Raw genomic sequence first — 16,423 nt, 5'->3', positions numbered from 1 at the left:
TTTTAAACTTGTTTTGTGGTTTAATGTTTTTTTTTATTTCTTTCTTCTTTTTTCTCTCTCTTTTTTTCTTTCTCCTTGTATGTTTGTGTGCACAATCTTTATGTATATATGTACATTAATATGTCGAAACTTAATAAAAAGATTTTTTTAAAAAACCTGACTGTTGATTGTCATCCAGAGGATTTTTTCATTGACTGCCCCACATCTGTGGAATGACCTGCTGGAAGAGCTCCAACATCTAAATGAGGTGTCGGAATTTAAATCGCAATTAAAGACCCATCTCTTCCAGCAGGCAGTCAACTTTCAGTCATGAGTTTTGATTTGAAGTAATCCATCAAGGACTCGGTGTCACAGTGGATGATGAAGCAGCAGCTCCCCCTGTGGCCGGATTCAAGCATACCCTCATGAAGCAGGAAGCTGGAAAATGTTAAATTGCCTCTGTGTCTCTGTCTGTATGTCGTATGGCATTGAATGTTTGCCCTGGATATGTACGTTGTGATCCACCCTGAGTCCCCTTCGAGGTGAGAAGGGCGGAATATAAATACTGTAAATAAATAAATGAATAAATATTATTATTGATAAATATGAACTAAAGTTGAAACACGTACCCGCCATTAGCCAACTTAAAATAATCGCCAGGTTTCAACTACAAAAGCCATCTTTGGGAGCAAGACCCCCAAAAATAACAAGAGATGTAGTCCATGCTCAGAAGGAACCACAAGAGCCAGTATATAGCTAGAAAAGCCATCTCAGAGGGAGAGTTAATAAATGAAAGAGTGCTAGCGGTTCAACAGGGAGACACTCTAGTAGCCACTCAGAGAGCCAGAGCATTGCCATAAAGACACTGAGGTAGGTCTTTTCAGAGGGCCAGGCAAACATAGAAGCGAGGTAGAGAAAAGAGAAAGCAGCCGGGCAGCATCCCCTCTGCCACCCTGGGCAATGCCAGGTATATAGATTAGTTATGCTATAAAATAGTTGTAACTTTGGGTTTTTAGTATAATTGGTTTTTAAGAGTTTTGACATTTTTGTGCCAATGTTTTTTTATATGTTCTTTGTGCTGTGAGAAAGCCAGAACATTAAATAAATACACAGACACAAATATACATACATACATACATACATGTGTGTGTGTGTGTGTGTGTGTGTGATTTCAGCAGTTTCCTAAAGAACAGAAGCAATAAGACATGAGCAACAGGGACTATGATCTTGAAGTTATACAAAAGACGGTTCACAAGATGGAGAAATCACAACTTTCTCCTACTGGTGCAATTTCCTTGCATGGCTGAAAAGAATTGTCAGCCTTCCTTCTTCCTGAAATTATTGATGAGCAATAAAACACTGGGTGAATTTAATTCCTCTGCATACCTCACCCAGGAATACAAATTATTAAATATTATCAAGGAGTTTTCAAGTTAGTAGAAAAGGTTCAGAGTATTAGAAGAGTGAAAGAGAAGACAGCAAATGGAATTCATTCTGAATTAAGACCAAAGGACTGAGTCGGGAAGAATACTTATACTTTTCATTCAAAAAGGAAAAGCAATGTTGAAAGTACCAAAATAATAATATTGCTTTTCCTTTTTGAATGATTTAGCAAAATTGTGGGAGGTTGAGCTCATACACAGCCAACTTCTCAACCAGCCCCCAAACAAAGCAATAGAGCTTTTGTCTGAGCATTTCTCTAATCTCCTACTGTCTGTCTTTTTTACTTGTTAAAGGATTATATAAGTCCAGCTACGCCATTCTTACACACACACAAATTATCATGGTCATTATCTGCATGAATCACTCATGTACTCAAAAGTGCTCCCAGTGATGTACAAGAAAAACTCGGAGGTCAAACTCTCCAACTGTAGTAACTATTTCCTACAGATTAATTGATGATGGAAGTATGTATATTCTCCTGCCACTACTTCCCTTCCTTCAAGTGGTCTGATCCTTTCTTCAAATGTTCTGGCTTGTCTCTCCTTCCCTCAGGAGGAGACAGTTCTTAGGTAGCCTAGCAGTGGCGGTAACTATGTTTAGGGGGTGGGAGTGGGGGGCGATCTCAACCAGGATGTCTCTTAACAGACCTTTTCTACCTGCTCAGGGAAAGATGGGTCTTTCAGCAGCCTTCCTTTCCCCATTCTCATGGCTTTGTTCTGTTGAGGAGGGAGGCACTTCTGCAACCTATATGGAGGGATTTTCTGTTTCTTTCTTTTTACAATGCGATACTTTCCTACATATTTGTGGAAGTCTCTGTGTATGCATTTCACTGATTAATGTCCCCAATTCATTGCCCTACTTGTTGGCATGGGGGTACTAAGTTTGCTATTAGGAAGGATGACACTGCAAAAAGCAAGTTCTGATCTCAAGAATGCAGGCAGGTTGCAGGATCAATAGGAAGAGGTAGGCACCCAGTGATCTTCATAAAAAGAAATCCTACTCGGATTTCATTTTCAGTGTACCAGAGAAGTGCAGGAAGGACTGTGATATGTGGTGCAGCTTTGTGTTGTGACTGCGCCTTTGAGGATTATGGTTGATGGTGATGGGATTCGTAGAGGAAGAAAAAACCCTCGTGATGAGGGTTCACTGGAGGAGTTGCGCAGGAAGCGACTTAGAGAGCTATATGGGGGATCTTCTGAGGAAGATTCAGATGGGGAGTTTGGGGAAATGGATGCTGAGGAACAGATGGTGGCTGGGGAAGTGGGCACTGAATGGGCACAGCCACCGGAGATGTCTGGGGATTTGGGGCCTATGGATACTACTGAACCTGGGGTTTCTGCAGGAGCTGATCCCACTTGGGATGCTTGGAGAAGGGAGGATGGTTCTTTAAGTGTTCATGGGGCTAAGTGTGGGCAGGATGATTGGGACTCCGACGAATTGCTAGGTACTCCGGATCCACGAGCTCTAGCTGTGTGGAGTTCGGACTCTGAGTAGATTTGGGACACCTGGTGTTTGGGTGTGAGTGTTTGGTCACCCAGGAGGAAGGGGAATAAAATGGGAATGTTTGGCCACTGCACTTTGCATGTGGCAAGGTGTTGCTGAGGTGCCATTGGGATCTCTGTGTTTCCGTGAAGACTGGACTTGGACTGTGATTCGGATGTAAGTTATCTGGGACTGCTCTGCAGCAGAGGGATGGAACTGTGTGGGTTTCCCTGGATTGCATTCTGATTACTATTTCTAGCTGCGGATACCATCTGGCTTGGCTCTCGCTGTGTCTTATCGTGGACCTGGTTTGGATGACTGCACTCTCTTCGGACTTTGGATTGAATTTGACCTGGCTTCTGTCTACGCCCTCTGACTGACGACTACTCCCGGCTTCTGACTACTGGTTTGCCTTTCGGAATTTGCTGCTGCCTCCTGACCTGACCTTGGATTCTCCTGACGACGGCTATTCATCATCCCTTTGAAGCTTTCGGCTTTATCTGCACCATGGAAGCAGTTTACTGCTCTTCTAGTTTGTTTGTTTTCAAGCCAGTTTGTTGTTTTTCTTTTGGGAACTGTCCCTTTAAATCCGCAGAGCCGGCTGGCTGTTTTCAGAAACGGTTTGGAGCCAAAAGAGGCTTTTGCACTTTCAGTTATATTCTGCAGCTTCTGGAAGGTTTCAAGCCTTCATTTATTTTGCATATTTTCTTGCAGACAACTCTATTTGTTCTCCAAAGCTGAATTGAAGCGTCTTTTAGTTTTTATTGAATGCCAGCATAGGAAAATAGCGTGGCTTGTTTTTGAGTTATTTTTGTCCAAACTACTCTTGAAACACTGATAAGTGAAGTGTTTCAAGGATACTTTCTGTGTTTATGTTATTTTTGGCTTATCTTCGGAATAAACTTTGTTTTGTTTGTTAACTGGCGTCTGACTCTTGACGCTTTGTGTATTATGCTTATAATTTTGCTTTCTTCTACACAAAGTCTGTGCATCTCTTCCCTGCATATTTACTTTATATAAAATTTCTTGCACACATTTAGTAGCTATAAGTGCTGTCAATCTACCATAGAAACCATAGGAAATTAAATCAACTGAAGGTGCATATAATTGTAAACTATATATTGAAGGAAAGAGACATATTTTCTTTTGGTTCAAATGAGGTTCATGTGTCTCAAGAAGTACTACCATAGGGACAAATTAGATATCTAAGTACAGTACCTGTAATTTTTTTCAAATATTAAAAGCAATATGTTACTGTTTTTAGTGATACTTATATATTTAAAAACACTGTGGTTTGAGCATTGCACTATGCCTGCAAACCAGGGTTTGGATTCCCACTAAGCCATGGAAATCAATTTGGTGATCTTGAGCAATTCACACTCTCACAGTCACATGTGACAAAGACAAATCCGCTCGGAACACGTATTTCCAAAAAAACCATGAGCAATCAGAAATGACTTGAAGTCACACAGCAATATTAAAAATAAATGTAAAGGTTTATAGTCAAGCACTGCTAAACAAATCTTCAGAAAAAGCCACCTTTTCATTTTTCTATATGGAACCAAAATATTAGATTGTGCTTTGCAAATTAACAAATAGAAAATGACTTTGGCTTCAATATTTAAATGCACACATAAATCGATCAGTGTGCAACATAGCCAGGAAAAACTAGCTCTATTTCACACCAATAATCTTTTCAGAAAGAAACTGTTTCAAGTAAGTGCTGGCAACGAAACGCACATAATGATTATTTGAATCATATGATCTCCAATGATTACTCCCTTTAGGTTGGATGTGTTAAAGTGTATCAATTTTGTATTAGAAATCTCTCTGCTATTTATAGATGAACATGTTATTTTAAATTACGTTTCTATAACATGGAATTTAACTCAGGAGCAACCTTGTTGGAACACACATGCCCTTATTGTTACTCCAGGGCAGAAAGATAAACTTTTACCATCTATCATGAAATGGCCAAAATATCTTACAAATTAATGTATGTTTTATAAGCAACTGCAAGGAAAAAAATTACTCTTATCAGTGAAAATAACTAGCCCTTGGTAATATCCTATATATTTATCTTTCCCCTTTTTTCTCTTTTCAATTTCTTTACTTTGTAATCATATTTTCAAATTTTCTTTTTTAATGTGTATTAAAAATAAACCCTCAAATACAATATATATATAAATAATATTAAAATATAGTTTTGATATTCTACAGATGTGGAAGTGTTGAGAACTTTAGCCAGTCAAAGTTCAAGTGCTCTTGTTCAGAACGAGGCCGTCTTCCTTTTCAGACTGCCCTGAATCCCACTCACTCAGGAGTTCTGAAGCAACTTCTGTGTACAGATGATTCCAGTCCCAGCTGACATCATCCTGTTAAAAAGAGGGAAAAATTGCTAAATGAAGAAATGGCTCTGAACATTGCTGTACAGTCCAAATGGCACAAAAAAGAATTACATGCAGTGTTCTATCTTGAGTTATAAAATCCACTTAAATTATATTGTAGACATTGATGTGTTATCTATTAAGACAGACAAAAATGAAAATTACTGAAGGAGGAAATTTATTCTACTGTATCCTGATCGACAGGAGAACAGGCCTCCATTGCTCCCAGTGGTTGATGCCTAGCAAAGCAGGATTGAGGGACGTTTACAATTGTGCCATGATCCTGAATATGTGAGGACTGTGAATACAAAGAAGTTATGGATGCAGTTTGGCAATGAAAAAATTGCCGAGAGTGGTAGCAGGGTCTCCTCTGGATGTCTTCAAAATAGGCTGGACAGCTGCTGATAGGATTGCTTTAGCTGGAGCTCCTACATTGAGCAGGGAGTTGTAATTGACAGCCGATGAAACCGCTTCAAACTCTATGATTATATGAACATTCTTTGCCTAGTTCTAGATTATGCATCTATAACTGCAACAGTGAATTCCAGCCAATATTTTGGGTTTTTTCCCTAGAAGACTTGAAGTCTCCCTGGGGAGATAGGGCGGGTTATAAATAAAAGTGTTATTATATTATGTTCTGCAGAGTGGCATAAAAATCAGTCACACATATTCAAATGTATGAGTTTGGTGTCTTGCACTGCTTTGCCCGAGGAACAGCTCTAGATGGCTTCAATCCCCAAATGGCTCCAGAGCTTCTAATTCTCAAGAGTAAGAAATGGATCCCGCATATTCCACTCCTCCCTTTGTTTGGCATTCCCCAATCTCATTTCTTTTGCAGTACATCTTAAACTTTTTGTATTTGGTCATACTGATTTCTTTTTTTTAAAGAAAAGTTCTCATCTGAAGCAATAATTAGTTCATCACCCCAAACCAGGACACTTATAATGGCAGGAGACATGCCAACAGTGGGGCAGTGCCATAACTCAGGCATATGCTATGTATGCAGAACGATCAATCCCTACATAACTAGACGGCAGAGCAAAAATGAACAACTGACATGGTATAAGGCAATGGTTCTCAACCTGTGGGTTCCCAGTTGTTTTGGCCTACAACTCCCAGAAATCCCATCCAGTTTACCAGCTGTTAGGATTTCTTGGAGTTGAAGGCCAAACATCTGGAGACCCACAGGTCGAGAACCATTAGTATAAGGGAACTTCAGAAATGAACCTCTGAACTGCGGATATATTCGAAATACTACCTCACTGATAGACTCGGCAAATAAACAGCCTAATTTTCTCTAGGTCCAAAACACTCACCTCTCGCACTTCCTGCTCTGGAGCTAGAACCTTACTGAGAAGTTTTAAGTCAATCTCTCCATCCTGTGAGAACACAAAAAATAAAAATAACGCATACTGCAATCCAAGAGCAAGAAGGAATGTGTGTCTCACACCCAGAATTAACTGGACACCTTTGTTGTAGAACATGCATGGAGCAACACTATTCAGTGGATAAGAAAATCAATTTCAATAGAAACCATGGCATTTAGAAGTTTTCTCCTTGTAAGAAAGGTTTTGTGATTATAACAGCACAATATCAGTTCCTCTTGAGTTATCAATGCCAAAATTTAGTTCCAAACTAAAGGAACTCTTATCCTCAATGAAATGGAAGGAAGAGTTTTGTCAAATGAAATATAAAGGAGGAGATGGAAAAAACTATTGAAGCAAAAAACAATGGTGGCTGGTATCAGTGAGGCAGTGAATCGCCTCTGTGTGTTAATCTGAAGAGCTATCTAAAGAGCAATCTAAGCCCTCTTCCACACTGCCTTTATATCCCAGGACCTAAAACCAGATTATCTGCTTATTCCAGATTATCTGGCAGTGGAGACTCATAAAATCCAGTTCAAAGCTGCTAACCTGGGGTCAGATATAGGGGCTGTGTGGAAGGGGCCTAAATCACTGTACTCTATCTCCAAAATAGATTCAACAACTTGGGATAGTTCCTTTAAAGTTCAGACTTAAACCCAGAGCAGAGTCACAAGTGTTCTGACATGGAAATCACTAGCCATTAGGCAAGACGCACAGAGAAATATCCAAAAGTGCCTTAACAGACAAGGCTGAGCATATAGCATGCTGATCCACAAAAAAGTACAGTAGAGTCTCACTTATCCAACACTCGCTTATCCAACGTTCTGGATTATCCAACGCATTTTTGTAGTCAATGTTTTCAATACATCATATTTTGGTGCTAAATTCGTAAATACAGTAATTACTACATAGCATTATTGTGCATTGAACTACTTTTTCTGTCAAATTTGTTGTATAACATGATGTTTTGGTGCGTAATTTGTAAAATCATAACCTAATTTGATGTTTAATAGGCTTTTCCTTAATGCTTCCTTATTATCCAACGTATTCACTTATCCAACATTCTGCTGTCCCGTTTATGTTGGATAAGTGAGACTCTACTGTACTCTTCTATCAAGTGTTCCAGGAAGACGTCAGAAGCCCTCTCAAAAGAACTGACAATATATTCATATACTACTACTATTAGCTCAAAAGCCCTAAAAAAAGCGAAAAAAGATATATTTGGTAATATAGTGGTGGCAGGAAGAAAAGGCTGCTTAGTCGCCCCGAGTCCCTGCGGGGAGATGGTGGCGGTGTATAAATAAGGTTTTATTATAATTATTATTAGTGCCTTGAGGAAAAACTAGGGGTTGAATGTACATTTCCATTTGACTGCACTCACCAAGGTTTGGAAAGCAGCATATTTCATGAGGTCATTGTCCAGATCACGATAGGTCAGCACTCTGTTCACCTGAACACTGCAAGTAGGAATACAGCAAGGAAGTGAACTGAAGTTCTATATATGCCTCACCATCATCATTACCTTCAACGTAAAACAGGTCCTAATACAGCACTTCTAGTTTATTGCATTTACTCAGAAGTTGTATAGTTGTGTTTCTCTATGTTATCGGTACCATCTATCTGCTGAAACCATAACACATGCTATAAAATCAAGCTACACATGTATCCATTCAGGACAAGTCATTTAATACAATCGTTTTGTTACCTGGGTGGGGCCGCCACTTGCATAGCAAAGTCTTCCTCCTGAACATCTTCTAAGTCAGGAATGACTGGAATATCTACAAGGGATTGACAAATCAAATGGCAGCATAAACTACTACCAATTTTTCAAAGTTTCTTATGCACAGAGTAAACTTGAGGTGGAATAACTATATAGTGATAGAGCACACGGTTTACACGCAGAATGTCAGATCTTAGGAATTAGCTTTCCAGTCAAAAGATTCAGGTAGCAAATGATTTAAAAAGTCTCTGCTTGAAACTTTACAAAGCTGCTACCAGTGTGAGTGAACAATATTAGATTAGATAGATAATAGCCATCCAGCAAAGTAAAAGGCAGCCTAATAGATTCACTGACCAGTTGACCAAATAAGAGTCACCAGCTTCTTTTGTCAGGATATGTATGTATATATCTGTCTTCCAGAATAACCCTAAATAAACTATTCTTCCAGATAAATATTTATGGTCCTGTGCAAGTACCTGCATGTACCATCCACTTCACCTTCCACCCATGAGAAGAAATATATGCATGTTGACCATTCCTTATCTGGAATTTTGAAATCCAAAATGCTCTAAAATCTGAAGTTGTCCACATGGGTGCTTGATATAGCTGCTTTCTGATGGTTCAGTGCACATAAACTTTGTAGCATGCACACAATTATTAAAGAGTATATAAAATTACCATCAGACTACGTGTATAAGATGTATATGAAACATAAATGAATTTTGTGTTTAGATTTGGGTCTCATCTCCAAGATATTACATTATGTATGTATTGCAAATACAGGCATTCCAAAATATGGAAAAAATGAAATTTAAAACATTTCTGATCCCAAGCATTTGAATAATAAGTACTTAGGTTGTAATTACACTGAATGAATATATTTTTCTTGTTGAAACACCAAAGAACTATCCAACTTATAGCTTGCAAGAGCATCCAGTCAATAAGATGCAATCGTTTTTGTACAGCCTATCTGCAGTTCTAGATAATTCACACTAAACCATTTCCCCTTTTCAACTTATAATTTCATAATTATTCTTTTGTAGTTTTTAATTATATTACTATGAGAAAATACCCTGTAATAAGCTGGAATCATCAGTCTAGTACATTGGTTAGAATGTCTAACAAAGACTGGAGAAGTCAAAATTTAAGCTCGCACTGAGCCATGAAACTCATCAAATTATTCTGGCCTGGTCACTTTCTCTCAGTTCAAATATCTGCCAGGTTGTTCTCAGGATAAAATGGAAGAGAGGCATATTGTGATGACTCATGGGCCATGTAGTCCCGTTCCCAGTACTATTGTGGCAGATGACGAGGAAAACTTGGGTTTCCCACCGTTTCAGCCAGAATTGGAGCCCTTGCACCTGCAAGATGTTTGCCCACCAGAAGTCAGCCAAACAAGCCTTGAGCAGAAATCTCCCCCATTTTCTCACCGGGATTATTATAATCGAGATAGAGGCGCTCGGGAGGCGACTCGCAGGAGCGCCAGGATAGCTGCCAGACAATTAGCTGATTAAGTCTGTTTCCCTTGGGAAACTTTAAGGAGTCAAGCATCTGGACACAGTATGGGTTTCGTTTCTTGTTCCCCAGGGAAAGTGTTCCTTGGCGGGAAAACAAGATCCTATATAGGTGTTTGCCCGCAAAGAAATCCTTGCGGAGTCAATTCGTCACCTTGTGGAGTGAGATCGTGTGTGGACTACGCTACTCCAGTCCCTTGCCTCCAGGACCAAGCTCCAAGCCTTGTTTCACGGACCTTGTTCTAGCATCAAGCTTTCCTTGTTCCACGGACCTCGTCACGGACCCTGTTCTTGCTTATTGTCTTTTGTAGACACGTATCAAGCCTTGTTGCCAAGAATCTAGTTTGCTTCCAGCCTTGTTGTCAAGCTTCATTGGACTAAAGGACCCTGTCATTTCCCCACACTTTGCCTGGCAAAGTGTGTGTTTCGGTTATTGGATTATAACTTTGGACTCTAATATCACATATTGGACATTGTTTTCCTGGACTATATTTGACCTTTCCTGAAAGGTCTACTTCTGAACTATATTCTTCACTTGTTTTTATTGACTTTATATATTCCTTTATTAAAGATATTAGATAGATTCTGGTCTCTGTGCATGGTTATTGGTGCTCTGCAGCCTGGGTCCTGACACATATATACTGTCTTGAGTTCACGGTTGGAATGATGCAATATAAATGTAACAAATAAAACGAATACATGAACCTAGCACTGGAATTATCAGCGAGCCAGCTCTTGAACAGCTGAATGCTAAAGTATACAGCTGCTCAAGTTTAAGATGGTGGTCTTGGATCCCAGGATCCCAAGCCCAAGAATCCCCTGGCAATGCTAGCCATGGGATTCTTGGATGAGAAAAAGTAATATTTCCAGACCTTGGTCCTGGTTCTGAACACTAACAGAGAATAACATATTCTGCAGGTGAAAGGTAAGCCACTGTGTTCTGCAGATTCTTTACCACATTGATCTGAAACTAAAAAGAAATGAAATCTCAGCCAGAAAAATTCCACCTCCAATTTCATCATAGGACATTTCTTGTAGCATTTGACTATTTTGTAAAGCTCTGTTCTGACTCCAGGCCATGCTGAAATGAATATTCAAGAGCTGGAAAGCTGCCCTGCCTATGGAGTCTGTTGTCTAGGATTAGGTCTTTAAAATTAATAATAATAAATTCAGTTTCCCTTTACAGCCCTCTCTAAGCTCCAAAGTGCACATGTTCCATCTTAACTTCCATTTTGCCTCCCTGCAGGCTTCTCTGACCCCGGCGAAGGCAGTGTTGGTCCATCTGCAACAGGGCAAGGGTTAGCCTGGACTTTTGACAAGAGGGCTGTTTGGAATAACCCACACAGTGGGATTTCTCTCTAATTGGCTGCCTGGAGAAGGGACTGAACAAAACCAAGACTGAAGCCAGAGCCAAGCCAAAGCACGAGATGGTGACAGCTTGGAAAATCTCAGCAGAGTTGAGCCTTCCAGCTCCCCAACTACCCAAGTGCCTGCTGCCTATGGTGGAGCAGGTTTCTGAGTCCAATAAAGCGGATAAAGAAGAACTGAACTACTCGAGGGGCTATCAATGACACATATACCCAGGATTTAATGACACAGTGTGCTTCCATCCTCGCACCCTGTTGCACAAAGCCTTGGCGCTTGTCATGGGAAATATGTCTGGCTGTATTTCTCATCAGAGGCTCCCAGCATCTAGCTGGGCATGTCACAAAAGAATGAGAGACAATTTAGAAAAGAATCAGTTAAAATCTGTAGGTATCAGACATTTCAACAGTCTTTAAGTTCAGGGGAAAAAAAAAGAGAAACCAGGTGGTCTATGAATGCATTTTTTGGTGAAAATTCAGATAATGCCCCCAGGATGCTGGGTCAACCTTTCAATGCAGAAGAAGCCAAGAATAAAAGGAAATAAACATAGCATGTATTTTGAAAACATAATGCAAGATGTGTTCTGCTCTAAGGTGTGCTTTGGAGACCCATTTAGCAGGGCATGCCCTGCCATGAATTCTGAATGTGGAGATAGTCATCCAGCTGCTTCCTTCATCACATACCTTAGACCAGGGGTCCCCAAACTAAGGCCCGGAGGCCGGATGCGGCCCTCCAAGGTCATTTACCTGGCCCCTGCCCTCATTTATAATATAATATTTTTATATCAGTTTTAATAATATAATATATTGTATATACATATGATATTAGTGCTTTGAAAGAGCTCTGAAGTAAAAACAGCTCAAAGAGTGTTCCTTGAGTCAGCAGCCTTGAGTAGTAGATTAGTAGAAGGCTCTCTGCTTCCTAGTATGTACTCCAGGGTAGCAGTCAGCAAACAAAAGGAGACCAGATAAGAAAAAAAAGGGAAAAAAATATAAAAATTCTTTGGAATCCTGGAGCACTGCAAGCCTTCCAGCCAGCCGGGAAGAAAACAGTTTGAGGCAAGCCGAGATTCAGCAATGTGATCCTCTTCTTACCTTCCCTCCTTCAGGGAGGCTTAGGCTTAGGTGTTTTCCAAACAGTTGCCAATAAAATCTTTAAAACTGCATTAGCTTCATATAAACAGTCTTTAGTAAAAGTAAGGAGTTCAAGGGCAATAGTCTTCAATTAAAATTGAGAGTTTAAGATAATATAAAAGCAATAAGATAACAGCTTCAGAACTTGCCCTTGAGCTCGGCTGACGCTGCTCCTCCCGTTGCTCCACCGGAAGTACTACATATGATATTGATAATAATATGATTTTGTACAATATAATACTAATAATAATACCATATAATAATATTAATTATATGTTATATATTACATATAATATTACAGTATAGTGATATAGTTCAATATAGTAACATATAATGCTAATATTGTGCTCACCCTTCGGGATGAGAAGGGTGGGATATAAATGTAGTAAATAAATGCAGTAAATTAATAAATAAATAAATAATTTTGGACTTAGGCTCACCCAAAGTCTGAAATGACTTGAAGACACACAACAACAACAATCCTAATTAATCTGACTATCTCATTGGTCAGAAGCAGGCCCACACTTCCTATTGAAATCCTGATAGATTTATGTTGGTTAAAATTATTTTCATTTTTAAATATTGTATTGTTCTTTCATTGTTATTGTTGCTTTGCACTACAAATAAGATATGTGCAGTGTGCATAGGAATTTGTTCATCCCCCCCCCCCCCAAATGATAATTCGGCCCCTCAACAGTCGGAAGGATTGTGGACCAGCCCTCTGCTTTAAAAGTTTGAGGACCCCTGCCTTAGACAGACAGCCTAGGCTGAATATTCATTGTGTGCTCATTATCTTGCATCTTACCAAGCTAAAAGGGTTAGAGGTATTCGCCCTTCAAGAGCAAACTAAAGGATTTGAGATCACAAAATGACACTAAGCAACAAAATATGAAACTGGCCTTGAAAACTGGGTGGACTCTTTAAAATAATGGTGTTAACTAACTTCAGATACTGTTTGGTAAATGTCTAGAAAATCCTGTAGGAGTCTGAGGATGCCAATTTGTCAATAAACGTCTGTTTGGCAGTTCAGAAATCACAGCCTGAGATTTTTACAATTTAAAAGTCATCTGCATTCTTGGCTTGAAATCTTAGTGGAAACATACTCAGCAATTCCCTAGTGGACTAAGATAATAAATAAGTGTCAAAAAAGGAAGATCCACCACAAATTTATTCCCTATGCAGTAACACTATTCAGATTCAGGATGACTGTCATCAGAAACCAAGATCTAATTGCAGCATACCACTTTTCCTCCCCACCCCATAAGGTCTTAGTATAAACCTTTTTTTCCCTTAGAACTGTATATGAACTGTTGCAGATACTGATTAAAATGAGGCACTGTGAAGTAAACTCATTGTGGTATTGTCCCACTGACTAATAACAGCACTCTCATTGGCTTTAAATGATTCAAATGAGGCCAACTGAAAATTCAGGCATTACGGAAGGTACAAGAATAGATGAAATATTGTAACATGGGAAGTTACCTTTTTGAGCTTTCTTACATCACCCAACCCCCCCTTTTTTTTTACTATGGTATAGAATGGGATGCGTGGAAAGGATTTATAAAGTCAAAGATGGATGAAAACACATGCAAAGATGGGAACAACACTGAAAGAAGAGAACAGAGTTCTCTTGGAAAAGGACAAGTGCTGATTCAGAAACAGAGATGAGAGAGCTATAGTCAATGCCCCATGTGATGAGAATGGTGGAACCCAGGAAGAACTGTTGTTGTGCTCTAACATTATATAGCACATTTGATGAGGATATGAAGAGAGACCCATTCTTAGTGCCAGCCAGTTCTCTATGGAGGCTCCAGAAATTTTCTCAAGCTCTAATATAAATCTCTCAGTCCTGGACTGTGTCCCCATTTATTGACCTGCATATTCAAGCAACCAGTTCAGAACAGAAATCTCTGGGTATATGTCTAGTTATCTGCTATATTGATAGAGTGCTAGAGCCCATTGACACACATGTGCAAAACTATAAAGAGAACACATGCAAAGTGAGATTTTGAAGGCTAACTGGATGGGTGTTCCCTACTTTGTGCCAAGCGCAATAAAAGACATCTTAAAAGTAAAGGAAGACAATGAATTTTTTTTTTTAAAAAGGACAAAACTTCATCCAGATACAACTCTAATTTCTCTACTGCTGCAAAACTTTGTTTTTTTTAATGCTGTTACCTTCTGCATCACGTTTAGGGAATTTTAAACAGGCAAATGGAAGAAGGTCTGATTGAAGATGAAGTTAAGTGAAAGAAATTGGTCTCATTTAGCACATGACAGGATTCATCTGTGTTCTCGAGTCCACTGAGGTAGCATCATGGGCGTTTCATATTCATGAGCTGCTGCGACACTATGTCCCCGCATTTACAAAGCACCGTGTTCAGCAAATTCTCTCCCTGTGGACACCCCATGCATTTCATGGTCTTGTCAGAGAGACATCAAACATTTCAGTAACCAAATACCAGAAAATGGCTTTAATTAGTGCATCTCAATCCAATATTTTTTCTCTAAACAGAAAAAAGGAGGAATAAAAATAGAGAAGTCGAAAGCAACAGGCTACAATCTTCAAAAAAACAACAACAAAAAAACAAAGGAACAAGGGATGGAGGTAACTTCTGTTGAACACACAAACAAAGCTGAATTTTCTCTCCTGTGAGGACAATAAGCAATATATCCCAGGCTATCCAACCTCAATACCAGGACACATAGCAGACGTGTTGTCAAAAGCTTTTTCCAATCCTAACATTTTAGTGTCATTGTCATTATGTGTTTCCAGGTTGTTTCTGATGTATGGCAAACCTAATTCATACTTCCTATAAGATTCTGTCTACATCTCTGAACCCCACCCTATTTCTTTTGTTTGTTGTATGCCTTCAAGTAATTTCAAACTTTTAGCAAGCCTATCACAAGGTTTCCTTGGCAAGATTTGTCCAGGTGGATTTAACCAAAATTACCTACTGGATTTCCATGACTGAAAGGAGATTTGAACCTTGGTCACCAGAGTCATATTCCAATACTCCAGTCACTACAACTTGCTGGTTTTAGTGACTTGAGATATTTGATTATGGGAAAAGGCTGTGTCCCGGGGAGTAGATTGTGACATTCATGACAAAAATATGCTTAAGAAATAAGGAGGCAGAGTAACGTTACAGTCTTTTAGCTCCTTGTTCCATGAAATTGACACAAGAAATTGATTCTCTGAACCTGGGCAGGTAAAATATCCATACCTTTTCATCTGATCCACTTTGGCCAAATAAAATTTGTGTTATAGGCTTATAAATAACTACATAGATTGCTTTTAGGCTGTGATTTCCAAGTGACCTGGTTTCCAAAGAATATTTTTTCATCAATGGTACTTTGAACTGCTTTTGTGGTTGTTGTGTGCTTTCAAATCAATTTCTACCAGTAGCTTAAATGCTGTTAATTCACTACTAGTAAATGAACAATGCTGCATAAGAAACCGAAGTAGTTTCACATGCCTAGGTTTGTGGGCAAATGGAAAAATCAATGCCCATTTGGCACTAGGAGCAAATAGGGGCAAGCCATCACTCCCTCTGCATGCAATTGTTTTAAAATATATTAATGGGAAAATCTTTTCACATACAAGGGTTCAAAGACTGTTTTTAAAAAGAACAAGAGGTTTTTCTTGGCTCTGGAGGAACACATTATATGATTGTTATAGAAATTATTCCAGAATAAATTTTCTAAGTCTTTCCAACTATAAGGATTGGAGACAGTGAAGAGATTCTATGGTAAAACCCAGAAGAACCTCCAAAACCCAATATAAAAAGGAACTGTCGAACAGGTTCCTACAACCACCAGCACATCTTCTCTGTGTCTAATCCCCGAAAAAGCACCACTTGTGTAAAACTCTAAAAAGAGCTTTTTCTAACATTGGAAAGATAAGCTGGAATCAGGTGTCAAACAGGGATGTATTATTGCCCCAACCTTATTTTCCATCTTCATTGCTATGATACTTCATCTTGTTGATGGGAAGCTTCCCACTGGAGTGGAAATTATCTATCGGACAGATGGC

The 16,423-nt window shown here is 39.2% G+C and overlaps 1 protein-coding gene and 1 long non-coding RNA gene across 4 annotated transcripts in view; one reads left to right on the top strand and one right to left on the bottom strand.

Moving 5' to 3' along the window:
• Positions 1-16,423, top strand: part of LOC103281049 (uncharacterized) — a 102,102-nt gene that overhangs the window by 59,064 nt on the left and 26,615 nt on the right. The window contains exon 3 of one of the 2 annotated variants that reach the window (XR_507562.3): positions 11,136-13,735. The exons of the other annotated variant lie outside the window; for it this stretch is intronic. This is a non-coding gene — a long non-coding RNA (uncharacterized LOC103281049). Of the gene's footprint in view, positions 1-11,135; positions 13,736-16,423 lie in introns of those variants that run through there. 2 annotated transcript variants of the gene reach the window in all.
• The window catches only part of ift43 (intraflagellar transport 43), a 65,695-nt gene continuing 53,653 nt past the window's right edge, over positions 4,382-16,423 (bottom strand). For both annotated transcript variants that reach the window (XM_003214373.4, XM_008121592.3), the window contains exons 6-9: positions 8,361-8,433; positions 8,037-8,112; positions 6,608-6,670; positions 4,382-5,279 (exon numbers count right to left, since the gene is read on the bottom strand). In XM_003214373.4, coding sequence (XP_003214421.1) covers positions 5,160-5,279; positions 6,608-6,670; positions 8,037-8,112; positions 8,361-8,433 — 332 coding nt within the window. In that variant the 3' untranslated portion in view covers positions 4,382-5,159. The remainder of the gene's footprint in view (positions 5,280-6,607; positions 6,671-8,036; positions 8,113-8,360; positions 8,434-16,423) is intronic.

Source organism: Anolis carolinensis, chromosome 1 (genome assembly GCF_035594765.1).
Source record: "Anolis carolinensis isolate JA03-04 chromosome 1, rAnoCar3.1.pri, whole genome shotgun sequence".
Lineage (NCBI taxonomy): Eukaryota > Metazoa > Chordata > Lepidosauria > Squamata > Dactyloidae > Anolis > Anolis carolinensis.
Note: the sequence above shows the minus strand (reverse complement) of the source record. Positions and strands in the feature narration are given on the sequence as shown.